This window comes from Mesoplodon mirus (assembly GCF_964341445.2).
Source record: "Mesoplodon mirus genome assembly, chromosome: 12".
Taxonomy (NCBI): Eukaryota; Metazoa; Chordata; class Mammalia; order Artiodactyla; family Ziphiidae; genus Mesoplodon; species Mesoplodon mirus.
Window position 1 is genome coordinate 47,466,625 of NC_138988.1, and position 19,960 is coordinate 47,486,584.

Genomic DNA, 19,960 nt, shown 5'->3' on the forward strand with positions numbered 1-19,960 from the left:
CCTGCTAAATCTTAATTACGCCCTTAGGATAAATTCTGATGGAATTGCTGGGTAAAGGTAAGAACAGTTTAAAGCTTTTTGATAAATGTTGGCAAATTTGCCCTTGTTGCCATTCAGATTTGCAGCAAGTTATTTTGAGTTTATTAGAAAGCCTCCCTTTGTGAGAAAATCCTTAGAGAACAATTGCATAGGTATTGTCTATACAGTCATTGTCCTTTTAGGGATCACAGGTGCACATAAACAGTCCAGGTGTTAGTGCCCAATTTTATGTTTTTTAGTTACCAGACAGACTGGCGCACTTCAGTTTATGCAAACCCTAATCTGGCTATTCCGAACATTGCATTCCAGGTGTTACCTCTGTGAATAGAATACAGAAGTACTCTACGCCTTTAGAAGTGTTGTACTAATTATAGTCATCTTGCCAGCATTGCAAGATGCGTATTATGAAACACCCTTGCCAAATTCATTATTATTTTTCCTATTTCTTTGTTAGTTTGACAGGATAAAAGTGATATTCACTGGTTTGTTTTGCATTTAATTGCTTATTAGAAAATTTAACTATTTTTCTTTTTATTTCTATTTGTACTTATTCTTTTGTGACTTACCAGTTCACATTCTTGGTCTGTTTTTTAATATTAATATTTCTCTTCATTATTGATTTAATCAATTTAGGAGTAAATTAATGAAGGTATCTGTCTAAATGAGTTAATGATTGTAAAGCACTAATATTTATAAAACACTGCCTCGTAGGTAGTATAAATCAAGTCAACTAGTCAAGTGAGCTCTAGTAATTTAAAAACAAGCTCCTACTTTAAAGTTTTCTACTCGATGCTTAAGTCTTTATTTTGGCATTGTATGCTTGAATTATCAAATCTTTCTTTAATACTTTCTGTATTTACTGTGCTGGGAAGGCCACAAAAGAAAAGGATTGACTCGTGCTCTTACTCCTGTTGAAAAAGAATGCAGGAACGTGATTTGAATGTTACATGACAGCGTTTCATTATGTGTCTCATTATGTGTATAATGATTGAGGGAATTAGGTAAATGGTAAGATGCTGACATTTCTAACATGTTAACACCTCCGTGTTCTATACTACAGTCTCCTATTGTTTTTCTCAATGTGAAAATCAGGGCAGCAATTAAGGAACCTCAGCATTATAGGTAATATTCTCTTTTCTTTAAGCTGTGTGATGGGTACCTAAGGATTCTTTTTATTATTTTATTATTATGCTTTTGTAACTTCCATATGTTAGATATTCCTCTGTACATAGCAAGTATTTTATTTAAAAATTTTTAAATAGGCAGATATTGTGGGGGAAAGCTGCTCCCCAAGAATACCAAAACTAATTAAATTATTCTTTACTGTAAAATTGTTTAAGTTGTCTACACAAACAATATTTTACCTTATAATGTATACTCATTATAATCTGAACATTTTGTCATATAAAAATAATCATTAACTTCAGAATCAACAACTGGTACATTTAGAAAAATGAAGAATTAGTAAAAAGGTAAAAATAACAAAATGGTCATTAGTTGCATCTTCTTAGGATAGTGATCATCACTATATAAGTTGTTTCTAATAAATTTGAGCTATGGTTATCTTTCTGAGTACACATATTTAAGTTTTTCCACTTTCTCCAAAAGATACTTAAAAACATTTGTTGTGATTATACTGTTAAATGTAATTTTCATGGTGTAAAGTACTTGTACTTTTTCTTTTTGTAAGAGTCAGAGTGGGTCATCAATACACCACTGTGGCCTTGTGATAGACTGGATGTGCTCAATCGGCATAATCTGCTCTGTACAATTGCAAATGAAATTTTAGCGAAGAGTCTTTACAGACAGACATTTGAAGTTTTGCAAAATCTACCAGGTTTTCAAAATTCTCAAGGTATGTTTTTTAAAAAGTCTAGCTTAATTATCTCTGGCCCATCTGGTATTTAATAAGAAACAGTTCTCCACCTGTTTTGGTTGAATTTTATATTCCAGCATATATTTTTAATGATGTTTTTTGTGAAATGTGTTCTCTGCAAATTGAATATGCTTTCCTGATGGTTTAAAAAAAGAAAAAGAAAAAAAAACAGAGATGCTTATCTTTTGTCAGCAGTTCCTACAAGGAGCATTTCATCATTCCTTTTCTAACCTCTGTCAAGTCATCAGCAATCAATGTTAAGTGCCCCCAGCAAGCTTTATACTGTACCTTAAAATAATTTTTTGCATTGGCATAATAAAGAATACCTTTTCTTTGATCACTTAACAAGCATAGAACATAGTTTCCATTACCTTGGAACATAGGAAAACATGAAATAAATGGAGGAAATTAAGCAGATGATGGGTTCAAAGAAAGAGAATGCCAGTGTGGGCAATGGCGGGCAGTGCTCTTGAATGCTTGCAAGTCATACGAGTCTGTATGAAGGGAAACAGCAAAAGCTTTGGGTCAGGAATGAGCTGGGCGATGGGTTCAGAGTGGTGGGTTAATGTTTAATGAAAACATAAACTTGAAGGCCTCCCCTCAGTGCTTTATCACTCTCCATTTTCCCATGTATTCCACTGAGATACTGTGTTGTCATTAACATTCTTATCTAGCTCCTTAAAGGCAATTGTTTTCTTTATCGTGGTATCCCTGGTACAATGGCTGCTGTAGAACTGGCTTTTGATATACAATTATCATGATAATGAAACAAAGTATAATAGTGAGATCAAACAGATAGTTGTGTCAGATTTTGGAAGACCCCGAATGGCAGGCTAAAGGAATTTTCTTCTCTATGTGTAGTAAGGGGTTACTAGAGTTTCGGCGCCAGGGCGTGACATAATGGAGTTGGTGTTTTAGGAAAGTTCCTCTGGTGGTAATGTTTAGAAAGAGGCTAAAGGTAAGGAGATAAATTTCCTGATAAGGCCTAGACCACTAAAAAGTCCTAAAGTGATAAAGACCTAGAGCTAGGTCGTAGACCCACCTGACTGAATATAGGGGATAAAAGAGTTGGAAGTATCCAAGGTGACTTCACTTTCTTCTAAGTGAAAAGCAGAAAGGAGTAGACATACCCAAGAAAGGAGGTTTTGGGTTTTTTTTTAATTTGAGAGTGAATATTTATGAGTGGATGATTTATTTTTAGTCATGGGAAAAACAAGTATGAGGTCTGCACTGTAGATAGAATGCACACAGAACCGTGCAGATGCAGTCACACTTGAGGACCATGGACAGAGGTGTTAATGTAGCCTCTGAAATCATATTCCTTTCACATACTCCAATACAAAGTGAATGAACCGTTTTGCTTTTGTTGAATTTTTTGTTTCTTTGTTAACTTAGTATGTAAGCTGATTGCATTTTGGTGACTCTGACTCAGAGCAGGTAGGAAGGGGCCAAGGAGAGTAGAGGGGAAAGGAGTAAGAGAGAAGTTTGAGAGAAGATAAATCAGTTTCACTATATCAATGATTTTTTTCTTTTCAGAAACTGTGAAGGTCTCACAGTATAGCCTTCTTTTTAATAAACTTCTAGATGCCTGTATAGAAAGCAACAGTCTTGGTATATCATCCTCCGTAGCAGAATTCATGATTTCAAAGAGCATCCCTATTGATTTTCCCTTTCTTAGAAGATTAATTACTTCTTTAGGAAGAAGTTGTTTATGGCTCAAAGCCAGAGCCCACTACAAAAGTAAGTTACATTTTAAAATTTTAAATTTTGATATATTGGTTTTGAATTTGGTTTTCTAACCTGAAATCTATGTATAATATTCATGGTGGGGCATTAAATATGTAAAAAGAGCAGTTGATACACATTTAAAAATAGTGGTCTACGTAGATTTGTGCTCTTTTGAAGCCTGTTATTTCTCATTTCTAATTGCTATATTTTTATTTCTTTCTGTATTGGCATGTCCACGGGAGGATATGAAAAGGAAATAAATGACAGAATTTGTACCAGTTTGGCATATTTTATAAATATATAGGAGTAAACCAATTGGTAGAATGAAGCTTAAGGAATACATATTTATCCCTGGTATATCCCTGATCTTTTTGGTTAGAATATGTTATAACAGGCACATGGGAAGTACAGAGGGTGTCATTACAATGCAACATGATATATAACAGTTTTTCACATGGCTCCTAGTAATGTTTACAACTGTTCCTCTCTAACGAGTAAGCCTAGAAAACGAATACTTTCTCTAGTCCCAATCTCCTTGCAAGTATTTTAATTAGAAAACAATTCTGTGTAGAATCTAGATCTAGAAAGGCATTCTTTTCTGCCTTCATGCAGTAATTTGTCTTAAATTTCCATTTCTACCACCATCAACTATATGACAAACATTTGAGTACCTACTCTGTGTCACCACTGTGCCAAATGTGTCAAACATCCCAGCCATCCTACACCAACAAAAACCTCTCTGAACTTGGAAGTGTTTTTCATGTTCCCAGCTGTGATCAGTTTAGCAAGTGGTAACTTTTTTTCCCCAGTGAAATGGGAAAGAAACTATTAGTTTGCATTACAGGTAGTAAGATAACATATTATTTGATCAGATTTTCATTTCAGTTACATGTATTCTTATATGTGTGCTAGGGCATTATGTAAAATGTATTTCTTATTGTAGGTTACAATAAAAAGTTTTGAAAGCGGAATTTTTATAAAAGGATGATCAGAAATTTAGAGGCAAGGTGGAATTATTTGTTCATAACACCTCATTTCAATTTTGTGGTTATGTTTCAACTCCTTATACTATTTCCCTGCAGACTGCTAGAAATCACACCACAAAGTATATATGTACTATTTGCTATAACTTCTTGATTTTAGTTTTTAGAATTGATGTTAATGAGGTATTTTTTTCAAATAATTGTGCAATTTGGGAAAAATGCCATCAGAAGGCATTTATATGCTACAGGAATAACGTGTTAACTTGGAAACATATAAATGAGATTTCTATGAATCTTTCTGTTTTTTAGTTGAAAATAAAATTTTGTATTACAACAGCTAAACTTAATCATTTAAAAAATTTTCAATTGACAGCTTTATTGAGATATAATTCAAATGCCACACAGTTCACCCATTTAAACATGTACAATTCAATGGTTTTAGTGTATTTACAGAGTTGTGCAACCATCACCACAATCAATTTTAGAACATTTTCATCAGGCCGAAAAGAAACCCCATATGCATTGAGCCACTCCCCATTCCCCCAAATTCTTTCAACCCTGGTAATAATTTAGTTTTAAAGACTTTTTTAAGCGATGTGTTAAAGCATTTAATGCCTGAGTACAATTCAGTACCTTTCTTATTAGCTTAACACATCTATGCTTAATTTCATATGTAGTGAAACTTCCGGGACTTATGCAAGTGAGGTTATAGGGTAAAGAGTATTTTTGTTTTGTTTTGTTTTTAATGTACCTGAGTTATAAAATGAAGTGAGTCATTTATAGTCACTGATCAGTCTTCAGAACATCTCGTTTCCTGACAGTGTTGACATTTAAAATATCAGTGGAACTCTCTTTGGATCTATCTTCACACACTGGTTAACACATGCTAGGAAAGCCTTTCAGTGCCTTATAATCACATCTAGTAGTACATATTTGATTCTGAGCTTACAGTTAATTTTTCATCAAGGCACTGTTAAGGCTGTAGTGCCAGTGCCTTTGTTTTGCTTTTTTCTTTAATATTTTTTACAGCTTTATTGAGATAATTTCACATACCATAAAATTTACACATGTGAAGTGTACAGTGCATTTTTATTTGTTTATTTTTGGTTGTGCTGTGTCTTCATTGCTGCACGCGGGCTTTCTCTAGTTGCAGCGACTGGGGGCTACTCCTGGTTGAGGTGCATGGGCTTCTCATTGTGGTGGCTTCTCTTGTTGTGGAGCACAGGCTCTAGACATGCAGGCTTCAGTAGTTGTGGCACACGGGCTCAGTAGTTGCGGCTCATGGGCTCTAGAGCACAGGCTCAGTAGTTGTGGCACACGGGCTTAGTTGCTCCGCGGCATGTGGCATCTTCCCAGACCAGGGCTCAAACCCGTGTCCCCTGCATTGACAGGTGGATTCTTAACCACTGGACCACCAAGGAAGTCCCTACAGTGCATTTATTTTTATTTTATTCACAGAGTTGTGCACCACAATCTAATTTTAGAACATCTTCAACACCTCTAGAAAAAGAAACACTGAACACATTTATATTCACTCCCCATTCCATGTATGTTTCCCACCCAACCCAGTCCTAGGCAACAATTAATCTGTCTCTATGGATTTGCCTGTTCTGGGCATTTCACATAAATGGAATCATTCAATTTGTACTTTTTTGTGACTGCTTCTTGTACTTAACATAATGTTCTCAAGGTTTCAATGTTTTCAAGATCCATATCGTTAGCCTATATCATTATTTCTTTTCTAATTACTGAATAATATTCCATTGTATGGAATTTGTTTGTCTGTCCATCAGTTAATGGACATTTGCTTTGTTTGCACTTTCTGACTATTATAAGTAACACTGCTGTGAACATTCACATGCAAGTTTTTGTGTGGGTGTATGGTTTTCATTTCTCTTTGGAGCAGAATTGGTGGCTCGTATGGTAAATCTATGTCTAGCATTTTGAGGAATTGCCAAACTGCTTTCCAAAGAAGCTATCTGTTTTACATTTATATTCCCACCAGCCATGTATGGAATTTCTACTTTCTTCACATCCTCACTGAGTTTTTTATTTTAGCCTTCCTGGTGGATATAAAGTGATACTTCACTGAGGTTTTGATTTGTATCTTCCTAATGACTAATGATGTTGAGCATCTTTTCACATGCTTATTAGCCATTTGTATATCTTTGTAGAGAAATGTCTATTCAATCCTTTGCCCATTTTTTTCTTTGTACTTTTTTAAATTGAGGTGTTTTTCTTTTTTTTTTTTTTTTTTTTTTTTTTGTGGTACGCGGGCCTCCCACCGCTGTGGCCTCTCCCGTTGCGGAGCACAGGCTCCGGACGCACAGGCCCAGCGGCCATGGCCCACAGGCCCAGCTGCTCTGCGGCATGTGGGATCTTCCCAGACCGGGGCACGAACCCATGTCCCCCGCACCAGCAGGCAGACTCCCAACCACTGCGCCACCAGGGAAGCCCTCTTGTTTTTTCTTGTTGAGTGTGTTAAGTATGTGTGGGGGTACATATAAATACATACTATTCATATGCACTCTACATACAAGTCCCATGTCAGATATATGAATTCAATTTTTTTTCTATTCCAGGAGTTATCTTTTACTTTCTTGATGTCTTTGCTTGTGTTCCCTAACTAATCAGAAGGAAATTATCCAGGGACAGCAGAATTGCCTTCCTGATGCTCCTGATGTGCTACTTAGTCCTAAAAATACGGCTTTTCTGTCAGAACTGAAAAGTCGGGAAGGGAAGATGTTATTAGTAAATCTTTTCCTTACTTTCCCCCGCTAAAACCAAATAGGAGTATTTTTCTTTTCATGTTTGATTTTAGGGGGAAAGATAATATTAGTAAATTTCTACTTAGTTTGTTGGCTTTTGTTTTCCTCTTCTGCTCAGAAGTAAAACAGGTATGCATGTAAATTATACCTACCAATATTTAGGAATGTTAACGAGTCAATAGTTTGTTGGTCCTGGCAGTGATCTAGGAAGGTGGGACTTCCTAGTGGTTAAGATTCCAAAATCTGGAGTCTGAAGGCCAGGGCACTTACCCAAAGCCCCCCATCTATAATATGGGAGTTGTTGTACCTAATTGCAAAGGTAGTAAACTGTCAGGTTAAAATTAGATAAAACCTATGTGTTTAGCTCAGGTACCTGGCATATAGTAGGTCCTCAAAGATTAGTCATCATTATCCATATTAGAAAGATTTATTGAAGATATTTAACTTAATAAAACATTTTAAACAAATTTTACACACAGATTTAAATTGGTTTCAGTAAAAGACAACAATATAATATTGCCTATATACAATTTGGATGTCCTGGACTGATGTATAGGGGATTTCCCTGTATATCACTTGTAATAAGAACCTAAACAGTTTAAAAGTTGAATCTGTTCTTTGGAAAAGCAAAATTTTTAGAACATGAATTGGAGAACAACACACTGAGCACCTACATGATGGAAATGTATCTTACTCATTTTTATATCTAGTGTTTAGCGCAATGCCAGACATTTGTAGGAACAGCAAATATTTATTGCACAAACTTTAACAGCACTATAAATAAGTATACTAAAAAATACTATAAAACTGTGATAGTAAAATCTTCAAATTATAATTTCTATTTTCTTTCTACATTTTGGATTCATAATTCAAGATAGGTAGTTATATATATAATTATATATAATAATATATATATATATAATAACTATATGTAGTTGCTATTAGACCCAGATCCCATTAAAACAAAACCCAAGTAGCTATTCTGGTTTTTTAGTTATTCTGAAATTACGTTGTGTTGACTATGGCTTAAAATAAATGGACATTTGCTACAGTGAGACTCAAAAGTTCTTTTTCAGGGTTTGTTTTCTTTTTAATTTCTCACTTCATGGTTAATGTTTCAAAACCATTTTACAAAGAATGATCTCAATTGTACTAGGATAATCTCACTACCATATAATTTATGCAATAAATCTGCTTCTAATGTGAAGAATTATTCTGAAACAAAAGTAATTATCACCTGTGGATATTTTGGAAGTCTAGGTTTTCACCTATTGGGGTTTTAGTAAAGTTTAATCTGTTACTTGACTTTCAGGTGCTCTTTCATTGGGTTGCTACCCACCATTGGAGGGAAATTTATACCGAAAACTTCTACTGATTCCTTCATATATGTCTGAGATTGAAATGCTTTTAGCTATTGAAATCTTCATGGTATCTAATGCTAGTAGTATTCAGAGTCCTGGACCTTCTACACAGATGCTGCAGATAGTTTTAAAAAGGTTGGTTGAAATAACTTCTGACTGCATCCTGAAAGCAGATCATGGCTCCCTACACTTGCCCTAGGATGTAAATGTTTCATTTATTTGTATATATATAAACAGTTATATATTTATATACTGCATATTTATATATTTATATACTTGTGCATGTGTGTATTGGCAAACTTTGGTAGCATTTATATTGAGAAAGGATTTGACCTATTTGAGGTTTAAATCCAAACAAGTTAGTACCTTTCAGTAAACATTTTGACAACTTCAAAGATCTTGTTTAGGTGTTCAAAGAGATGGGTCTTTTTTTTTTTTTTTTTTGTGGTACGCGGGCCTCTCACTGTTGTGGCCTCTCCCGTTGCGGAGCACAGGCTCTGGACGCGTAGGCTCAGCGGCCATGGCTCACGGGCCCAGACGCTCCACGGCATGTGGGATCCTCCCGGACCAGGGCACGAACCCGTGTGCCCTGCATCGGCAGGCGGACTCTCAACCACTGCGCCACCAGGGAAGCCCGAGATGGGTCTTTTTTAGGTGTGGACATTTCTTGTGTACTGGTGGTTTTTAGTTAGGTACCTAAAAGTTATCTTTCTGGTCAACACAAAAGATCTAAGAACCAGGTCTAAAAGGGAAACATATGATAATTTATTAGGTTCAGTCAAGAATCCTGTTCAAAATAAAGCCATCAGCCTAGTTTCAATATTTTAAAATGTTGTTATAAATGCATAAATATTATAATGTAGCTGTTGGACCAGAGTGGCATCCCTTCAGATGATTTTGTTCAAAATCCCAGAATTTAGTTTTACACCACCCCAATTTCTTGTCAGCTTTATCTAGGAAACTTGTAATATAAGGATCTCATGGGACTCCTGTTTTGGCGTTTCTTAACAAGAATTTTGCTTCCGTTTACTGGTGTTAGAAACCAGATCCTCAGACTGAATATTCTGTTAGTTATCTATTACAGTGTATAAGTTATCCCAAAGCTTAGTGGCTTAAAATAGCAAGTATTTTCTTAGTTTCTGTGGGTCAGGAATTTTAGAGTAGCTTAGCCAGATGGTTGTGGCTCAGGGTCTCTCATGTCATTGGACTCAGGATGTGGTCAGGACCTGCAGTCGCCTACTTGATGGCTTCACTGCGGCCGGAGGATCTGTTTCCCAGCTGGCTCACTCATGCCTGTTGGCAGGAAGCCTCAGCTCCTCACCACATGGGCCCCTACATAGGATCCTTAAGTGTCTTCATGACACAACAGCTAACTTCTCTCAGCGTGAGTGATCCAGGAGAGAGAACGCAAGGAGGAAGCTACAGTGCCTTTTGTGACCCTACATCAAGAATTGTGAAGGCTCTGAGATTCCACCCCATTTGCAGGCTGTAAGTCAGCCTGCCATAGTTTCACGGATCCTGGCATAAGACACAAGACCTCCTGGGTTGGAGACAGGACTTTATTACTCGTGGCACAGCAAGCAGCATGATTATCTGCATATTTGTATCTCTTCCTCTTGCTCCCAAGTGCCACACTTGGGCCCAGATGGATACCTGCACATGCAGTGGGTTCCATTACATGAGAGGAATCCTGAACTTAGGAAGCCTAATCATTTATAATGGGTAATAAACATACCTGCCCCTTTGCTCTTCAGATGGAAACGCTACCTCCACCTTGTAAGGCTGTAAGCAAACCTGTCTTTTGTTCCTGAAGGAGAAACTATCTTTGTCTTTCAAGGTTGTCCACTATATTAAACATCCTTGAAATCTGGAACAAGGGGTGATCAGTGTCTCTGCTCTCAGAACTTCCAGAAATGCAAGGGACCATGAAAATTGATATCTAACAATCTAGTGTCCAAAGTTGTGCATCATTTCTGCTCTATTTATTGGAGATAAACAAGTCATTCAATCCAGCCTACACTTAAGGGGAGGAGAATTTATTTTAGGTCCACCTTTTTTTTTAAACCCACTAAAATTAGCTTTTTTGTTGATTTTAGTGGGTTTAAAAAATTAACAAAATTTATTAATTTTGTTAATTTTCCTGAGGGCCTTCTGTTTACAACTATGCACTACAGTTGCATGAGGCATTTGGGCTCTCCATCATCCTAATGAGGGTTTGGTTTTCTCATAACTTTCCATTCCCCACATATGCAGTCTGTGTATTCATTACTGAATTTTTGGGGTATTTGTGATGCCAGCACATAACTAGTGACATGCCTGGATCTTCTATTTTGTCCTAACCAATATTGTTTTCTCCATTACTGTTATCATACCAAGCCCTGCTTTGTTACATTAACCTCTGAGAGAGTTTTTATTCATCTTAAGACTTTCAAAAACTGCATATAGTTAGTGTATGCCCAGTCTACCAGATTTCAGGCACCAATCCTAAGCTAGAATGTACTAGAAGCGGCCTGACCAATCTTTGCTCTCTATGATCACTGATTCCTGTTCAAAGCGGAAGTCCTTACTCCCACCACTCTGTGGACCACACTGTTGTGCTAACACAGGTAGGCTCATACTCGGGCCTTGCTGCTGAGCCTTATAGGTGCCCAGAGCAGGATGCAGTGAACACAGAGAAAAAGTGATGCCTAATAACAGATACATCTCTATTTTATATATTTCTTACTCCCTATCCCATAGGAGAAATAGCCATAAGGTATGAGTTTTATGAAATTTGGTGACTGTTAGAAAAGTTATTTTAAAATTCCATCACTTTAGTGAAGTACCTTAAATCAGGACTGAAATTAACTTAGCAGAAATTTATTCAGATATGAATATACTATAAATATTATAGTATACTATAATATACTATAATACTATATTATATATATACTATATAATATACTATATTATAGTATATATATACCATATAATATACTATAATATTATACTATAAAAATCTAGTATAAAGGCATACAGCTACAATTTCTGTTACCATATGTGAGCTACAAATTAAGTATATGCTTATAATTTAAAATAGCCATATCAAGGTAAAACACATGAATGTTAGTAACTCCAAACTCGATTAAATTTAATATTTTTTATGCATTATAATGAATAATTATACAGTTATTAATTTGAAAATACAGATCAGTGTTTCCAAACTGTGGGTTGTGGCCCATTTGTGTAGTGAAATCAATTTAGGGGGTTGCAACCATTTTATTTTAAAAAATGAAACAATAGAAAATAGGGTCATAAGGGTAAGTCTTGTGAAACTTTTCAGTTTTTATGTATGCAGGTATATATTGGGTCACAATATAAAATGTCTATTACTGTGTGTCATGGTCAAACAAGTTTGAAAGCCACTGTAAGAATATAGTAAAAAGACTGTCATAGCTTAGAACCAATAAATGTAAATTACTATCTTTTGAAGAAACTATATAGCTTCTTTTTAGAGTTTCTGACTTTGTGAGGTGTTCACTTTGTAGATGTGAAGAAAACAAATCTTGGAGCAAGGATGAATATCAAGCTGCAGTGGAAAGATTAATTATGGCTGCTCGTATATCAGATCCAAAGCTCTTCATTAAGCACATGACCGTCAATGTTAATAAGGAACAGGTTTATAGTTTGGAACATTATTCTGCCCTGAAATGGTTGAAAGAGAATATGAAGTGGGCTGGAAAGGTTTGGCTTTTCAGTAACCATTAGTTATTAAAGGCTTTTTTTTTTTTAAGTTCAAGTAATCGTTGAAAATAAAAGGCAATAAAAATAAAGACAGTTTTCACTATACTCAGCTTTTGCTCTTTATTGATTTATAGTACGTCAGTAGTTTTCAAACACTAAAAATTTTGTTTGAGGTATGCAATTTATAACAGTTTTACCCATACTGCAAATGATTTTTCAAATTACTTTTTGACGTCTCTTTAATTTAGGTAAATCTAAGTATGGTGAATCCCAATTTATTCTGAAATCCAAACAATGAAAAATCAAAAACTGAGTATTGTGCAGCATTTAATAAGAGGGAGACATAAAGGGGAAAATATTCAAGCAGGTGTCTGGAGCTTTCAGAACAACCTTTAGGATTATGAAGTAGATTTGGTGAGCACTCGGTCCAGTCTCTAAAGCCTATTGTATATTTGTAATATAGAATAGTAAAATAATACTGGAAAATGACTCAAAACACTAAAATTCCAGAGTACCTTCTGAGTTATACCAGAAATTTTAAATTATTCTCTAAAGTTTTCCTTTAGTGTATCTTAAAATACTATGTGTATCTTGAAAATTTGTAATTTATGTACATTACATTAGGTATGACTAAAGAAATCAGTATTTTAAACAAATATACCAGAACCTATCCAAACAAGACTTGTACCTTTCAAGCCACCTTAGGAAGTTTAAGCTCCTTTTCTGAAGCCATCTGCAGAATCTGTAGCAGTCATTCTCCAAGGTGGTCATCCTCAATCCTTAATTTGACACTTTAGATTTGATACTTTAAACCATAATTTAAATCATTTAGAGAAAATGTCTGAGTAAGGGGAGTAATAAAAGAGTAGGTGGTGACTAGGGGGGCTGAAAGTATTTCTTAAAGGAGTTCCCAAAGTATGGTAATGGCAGCATCACTGGAATGTCTATAACCTCACAAGAATAAAAAAGTTAAAACCTAGCACTTAGCAGAATGCCTTACTATGATAAAATGTGGAATGAATACTCTCGTGAATGGGATATGGGAAGTAAGGCATAAGTAGACATCAAGAAAGAGGCCCAGTTCTCTAGTATGAACAAATTGGGTGACTAACTGCCATTACTGAAATTCAGCACCTAAGAAATAAATTGGGTTCGGAGATTACCACCATCAGTTTGAAGTGCCTTTGAAGACAAGTGAAGAACGGTTAAGTGGGCAATTATAACTTTATGCTGGTGGCAAGGATGTATTTGAAAGGATGAAGATGCGAAAGATGATAAATTAAGCTTTTAGGAAAAATGGGATTGGACGGAACGGACCACAAATTGACCAGATGGTTTCTAATGAATGATAAGTCAAGAACCCTTAGGGCTGGAAAAAAGGGAGGTTGGTTGGTTGGTTTTGTTTTTTTGGTATTCTGCGGGTATTTTTTGGTTTTGGGGTTTTTTTTTCCCCCACCTCGGTCAACGGTGCTAAAAGGTAGGAAAGGAGCGGTTATTTTGTTTGTCTTATTCCATCTGTGGCAGTTTATGGAAATAACCAAAGTCATAGAAGCGAAATACAGCTAACAGTAAAAACCCCAAGCTGATAGTGGAGAATTCCTTAAGGGCCAAAGTCAAAAGGAAAATGCAAACCGGAGAAAATAGTTTTAATTAGCTATATTTATGTAAAGAAAGCCAAAGGCTATACTCAGTAAGACCTTTAAAATCTGGAAGTCTCAAGCGACAGTCGTCCTAAGGCTTCAGAGCCGAACGCTCTGCGGACTGATCCGCCGAGCCAGCCTCCTCCCCTCCCAGGCGCCGGGGGCTGGGCCTCCCCGGGCCGGGGAGGAAAGCTGGGCTGGCGCGGAAAGCGGGGCCGGCGCATGCGCACGCTCGGTCGCCCTTCTTTCCTTGCCCTCCCCACCAACTCTCAGTCCAGGCCCGGCCACCTGCCGCCCAGTCATTTTCCGACTCGCTCCCGCCTAGTCCATCCTATCCCTTAGCGCTCATTCGCGCCTCCTAAAGCTTTCAGCTGAGTGCGCGGTGCCCGCTCCGGGCCGGACTGTAAGAAGACGGAGGAACAGGAGCTTCCACGCTGCGAGAAGGTGGGCGGTCACCTAGGTGCTTACGTCAGGGTGGGGCCGAGAACCGCTAGGGTTTTAAGCCGCGTCCTGGGGCTGTGCGCAGGCGCCCCAGAGAGGAAGACCTGGCACGCTTCAGCCAATGAGAACGCGTCCTGCGGTCCGGCCCAGAGCCCGGACTCCTCTCCAGCAAGCCTCCGCGGCAGGCGCTGACGGACGGGTGGAGCAGTGCGCGCCCAGCTGAGATTTCTAGGGTGGGGACTCAGAGAGCACCGCGGGTAGGAGCCTGTCAGAGCCTGTCGTCAGGTGGGGCGAGAGCGGGCGGGAGCGCCGGCCCGGCGGCGCGCGCTCGTTGGCCGGGCTGGCGCCCCGGTGCGCATGCGCTCCTGCCTGGCCCAGCGCACTCCTGCAGAGCCCTGCGAGAGGTTCGACCGTCCTTCCTCCTGGTACCTGGTGGGAGGTTGGAGCAGGTAGGAGGAAGCCCTCGCGGCGGACCCTTGCCAGAACTGTAAGGAGCAGGACAGGAGGGGCTCCATTTGTGCTTTCAGGCTGCTCGGGGCAGAAGCGGGTGGACAGCGATCAGAGTCGCCTTAGCTCGACGTGCTAACTTTTGAACCCAGGCAGTGCCGGGATCGGAGTACCCGCATAGCATCTGTTTTAACTTGTTTTGAAATGAGAAACGTGAGACGATTTAGGTTTTGTTTCCGACTATCATATTTCCCCGAAGTCTTTGACTTATCCTAGGATATGGTTATGATTCAAATCTCATAGCAAAAGATTTACAAAAGGAAGCTTTAAAAGCCTTGATACTTTGCTTTGCTGCAATTTATTAATTTATCTAAAGGGCTTCCTGCTTTTTCCCTTCCCTAAGAAGTGTTAAAACCGAAGAGCAGTGAAATGTTGCCTGCTTTTATCTCTCCTTGATAGAACAGACTACTTTTTAAAACCTTACAAGATAGTTACTAAGGAAAGTCACAGTTTAAATGAGAGTAGCCTGAAAATATTAACTCTGTTCAAATAAGTTACTAGGACCTCTGTGTGGCAAACGTGGTTTCTATCGAATGTAATTTAAACAAAACTTCTTAGACTACCCATAATTTGGCTTTTCCACCAATTTAGATATCTCTTTCTACCCAGTTTGATCTGAAACTGCCTAGAAGATTTAATGCCTCACTTTAAACAGCACAGGACTTACCTGGTGGCGCAGTAGTTAAGAATCCGCCAGCCAATGCAGGGGACATGGGTTCGAGCCCTGGTCCGGGAAGGTCCCACATGCTGCGGAGCAACAGGCTGTGCGCCACAATTACTGAGCTTTCCCTGACAGTGTCATGTTCACTTAAATTTGCCTTGAATTGGCCTAGATCAGCGCCGTCCAATAGAAATACAATATGAGCCACAAAAATTTAAATTTTTCTGGTAGTAAATCACAAAAGATCAGGTCGTGTTTTGCTTTTAAAAAAGCAAAAAGAAACAAGTGAAATTAATAAATTATCATTTCAACATCTAATCAGGATTAAAAATTATTAATGGGATACTTTGCATTTTCTTCATACTAAATCTTTAAAGTCCAGTGGGTACTTTACACTTCAAACACGTCTCAGTTCACAGTAGCTACACGTGCTAGGGGCTCCCTTATTAGGCAGCACAAGTCTAGATTCGAATTCTCTTTACTGCAGTGTGAACCTTTTTAGGAACTAGCCAACTCACCAAAAAAAAAAAAGCAGGCAGAAAATACCTAACTTTTAACCTATAGTAGCCTGATTTTTTTTAAGTTCTTTCTAAATCTAGAAACCATGATTTAATGTTCAGACATGTATTTGAGAACATTTTATTTTCATTGGGAGAATCTCTTGTCACACTTCCAAGTATTAATGTCCTTTTTTAGTCATTGCTCAGTACTAAGTTTAATTATACCCTATGATTACAGAGTGAACAATGAATGAATTAATTTTCTGGGCAACTGAAGACCCGGACTTTTAAATACAGAAACTTTTTTTTTTTTTTGCTTTGATTATTTTTGACAGAATCACTTCTAAAACATGCTCCATAATTCTCTGCATGACATACTTTATGCTCCATGTTTGAAAGTCACTGAGGATACAGTCCCTAATTTTTGCAGCTTTGCTGTGAGTGACTCTTTGGAGACTAATTCTGAAGTAACTCTTAAGACGAATCCTGTAAGTTTCTTTCTTGGCTAAATCAGCTTTTCCTAACAACTTTTTTTTTGTGGCCTGGCCACATGGCTTGTAGTATCTTAGTTCCCCAACCAGGGATGGAACCCGCGCCCTCTGCAGTGGAAGCACCGAGTCCTAACCACTGGACTGCCAGGGAAATCCGTCCTAACAATTCTTATTTATAGATGTTTAGATATGTACATTTCTAAACAGTGTAACTTGGCTGCCTGCCTCTCAAATTCTTCGTGAATCAAATTGGAGACAGCCAGTCTTTTCTAAATCAACTTCCAAAAATTTTATTGTCTTTTTAGTGTGCTTTAACTTCTGTTTCAAATCAGTGATCATGACAATTCCTTTTCACTGTCTTATTTGTTTTGATGTCTTGCTTTGGAAATGGAGAGTAGAGTATGACTTGGATCACCTACATTGCACATCAGATGGAGACATTGTGATTTCATGAACTTCTAAGATACTGCTGCAACAGACCATTAAAACAGGTTACATCATTGTTGCAATGGTAGGCCTAAGTGCTTTCCATTGTTCAGTACTTCTGACTTTTCAAGGCTTCTTATAGGATCATTTGATGCAGAAAAGGATGATGGTTAGAACTTGGCTGCATATTATTTTCATCTATTGCCCATTCATATTCTTGGTTGATCATATGCCCCTCGAGTATTATTCCTCATTTCTTACCCAAGTTTTAGCTCATTTATTAGTATCTTTGCAGTTAAGTGGCATAAATTTTCTTACTAATATTAAAAATGAAATGTCATTGTGTGTGAATGTGAGGGGCTGTTTTCTTCTTGGGCTAGATTGGGATCACAGTCCAGGGCTGTCACTGGACAGATTTCCCAGGGCCAGGGGCCTGTCTTAAACACTGAATGAACAACACGTATTCCTGCTCTATTCCTTTTCATTGTTTAATTTTGTATGCTAGAAGCACTGATTATTTTTTTTAAGAGCATACTTCGCGTGCTCATTGTAAATAAACTAGGAAATAAAAAAAAGTAAAGGGCTTCCTATCCTACCACCTAAAGAGAGCCAGTGCTGGATTGGTTAGTATTCTTCTGGTCTCTTCTTTGCAAGCTTGGAGGCTTGTACCTGTTCTATCTTAACTAAGTCGAGATTGTTCAGTTACTTCATAATGACGTTTAGTTAGAATTCAGTCGGTCATGGACAGCACTGAAACTTTAGTCAAAATGGTTCTTTCTTCCTCATTGTATCTCCATTTAATCTCAGAAATTTTCCAAGTGGTAGGAGTATTTCTGGTATCCGTATTTGTCTTAAACAAAATAGCAAGGTGAATGGTTAAATAAAAATCACGTTTTTAAACATTTAAATGAATACCTATAAACACATTCTGTATCCAAGAGGGTCTTGCCACATCAGTCAACCAGAAAATAAATGGAAGCACCCATTGTTGTTTGCAAATGCACTTTTTAAATAGGTAATTCTTGATTTGTCTTTTAAATACACCTATTATCCTGTTAATGGCAGTTTTGCTTCATTACCTTGGTTCAGATATATTAACTGCATTATGAAAAAATTTTTTTAACTTTTTAATTCTTAAGATTTGACAGGGGCTTCCCTGGTAGCGCAGTGGTTGAGAGTCCGCCTGCCGATGCAGGGGACGTGGGTTCGTGCCCCGGTCCGGGAGGATCCCACGTGCCGCGGAGCGGCTGGGCCCGTGAGCCATGGCCGCTGAGCCTGCGCGTCCGGAGCCTGTGCTCCGCAACGGGAGAGGCCACAACAGTGAGAGGCCCGCGTACCGCAAAAAGAAAGATTTGACAGAATAGGACTTGAGCCACGTGGTGGTTTGTTTTGAGCAAATACACTCTTCCACAGGCTCAGAGCTTCATAAGCAGGGGGAAGAAAGGATTTTTTACCTGGTGATTATTGTGTGAATAATATGGCCTTTCAAGACAGGTTGCTCATAGAATTTTTAAAATCACTTGGTCAGTTGACATGGAGACTATAGTATAGTTGAAATTCTTGCTGAAGCTCCAAATTTTTGGAAAAGTCCATGTGATTCAAATCATGTTCCCCCTTTTATCTGCTTAACCTTTTAAAAAAATAAGCTTTATTTTTTAGAGCAGTTTTAGGTTCACAGCAAAACTGACCAAAGTACAAGAGTTCCCACATACCCCCTCCCCACACACAGCCTCCCACACCTGAGTTGTACGTTTGTTACAATCAATGAACTTAAATCGACGCTTCATTCTTGCCCAAAGTCCATAGTTTACATTAAGGTTCACTCTTGATGTTGTACATTCCACGGGTTTGGACAAATGTATAATGACATGTACCTACCATTGTAGTATTATTATACAGAGTAGTTTCACTGTGCTAAAAATCCTCTGTGCTCCACCTATTCATCCCTCCCTCTCCTCCAACCCCTGGTAACCACTGATCTTTTTACTATCACCATAGTTTTGTCTTTTCCAGAATGTCATAGAGCTGGAATGATACAGTATATAATCTCTCCAGATTGGCTTCTTTTGCTGAGTAATATACATTTAAATTTCCTCAATGTTTCTTCATGGCTTGATAGCTCATTTCTTTTTGGCAGTGAATAATATTCAATTGGCCGGATGTACTACAGTTTATCCACTCACCTACTGAAGGATATCTTGGTTGCTTCCAAGTTTTGGCAATTAAGAATAAAGCCACAATAAACATCCGTGTGCAGGTTTGTGTGTAGACAAGTTTTCAATTCATTTGGGTAAATGCTAAAGAGGGTAGTTGCTGGATCATATGGTAAGAGTATGTTTAGTTTTGTAAGAAAGCCCCAAACTGTCTTCCAAAGTGGCTGTATCATTTTGCATTCCCACTAGCAATGAACGAGAGTTCCTGTTGCTCCACATCCTCACCAGCATTTGGTGTTGTCAGTGTTTTGGATTTGGCCATTATAATAGGTGTGTTGCAGTATCTCATAGTTTTAATTTGCATTTCCCTGGTGACCTGTGATGTGGAGCATATTTTCATATGCTTATTCACCATCTGTATATCTTCTTGCAGGAGGTGTCTGTTCAGGTGTTTGGCCCATTTTTTTAATCAGGTTGTCCATTTTCTTATTGTTGAGTTTTAAATGTTTTTTGTATATTTTGGATAACAGTCCTTTGTCAGATATGTGTATCTTTTACAAATATTTTCTCCCAGTCTGTGGCTTGTCCTCTTGTTCTCTCTACATTGTCTTTTGCAGAGCAAAATTTTTAATTTTAATGAAATTCAGCATATCAATTCTTTTC

General features: G+C 37.8%; 2 protein-coding genes across 6 annotated transcripts in view; both read left to right on the forward strand.

Moving 5' to 3' along the window:
- The window catches only part of TOPAZ1 (testis and ovary specific TOPAZ 1), a gene marked incomplete at both ends in the record, with an annotated part of 68,068 nt that extends 55,566 nt beyond the window's left edge, over positions 1–12,502 (forward strand). Inside the window, 4 exon segments of the mRNA XM_082637709.1 lie at positions 1,730–1,894; positions 3,452–3,655; positions 8,707–8,890; positions 12,283–12,502. Coding sequence (XP_082493835.1) covers positions 1,730–1,894; positions 3,452–3,655; positions 8,707–8,890; positions 12,283–12,502 — 773 coding nt within the window.
- A 1,879-nt stretch (positions 12,503–14,381) lies between these two features.
- TCAIM (T cell activation inhibitor, mitochondrial) overlaps positions 14,382–19,960 on the forward strand; it is a 37,299-nt gene continuing 31,720 nt past the window's right edge. The window contains exon 1 of one of the 5 annotated variants that reach the window (XM_082639011.1): positions 14,382–14,562. The gene's annotated coding sequence lies outside the window, so the exon portion shown is untranslated. The other 4 variants (XM_082639015.1, XM_082639013.1, XM_082639012.1 and 1 more) reach the window with 4 other exon arrangements.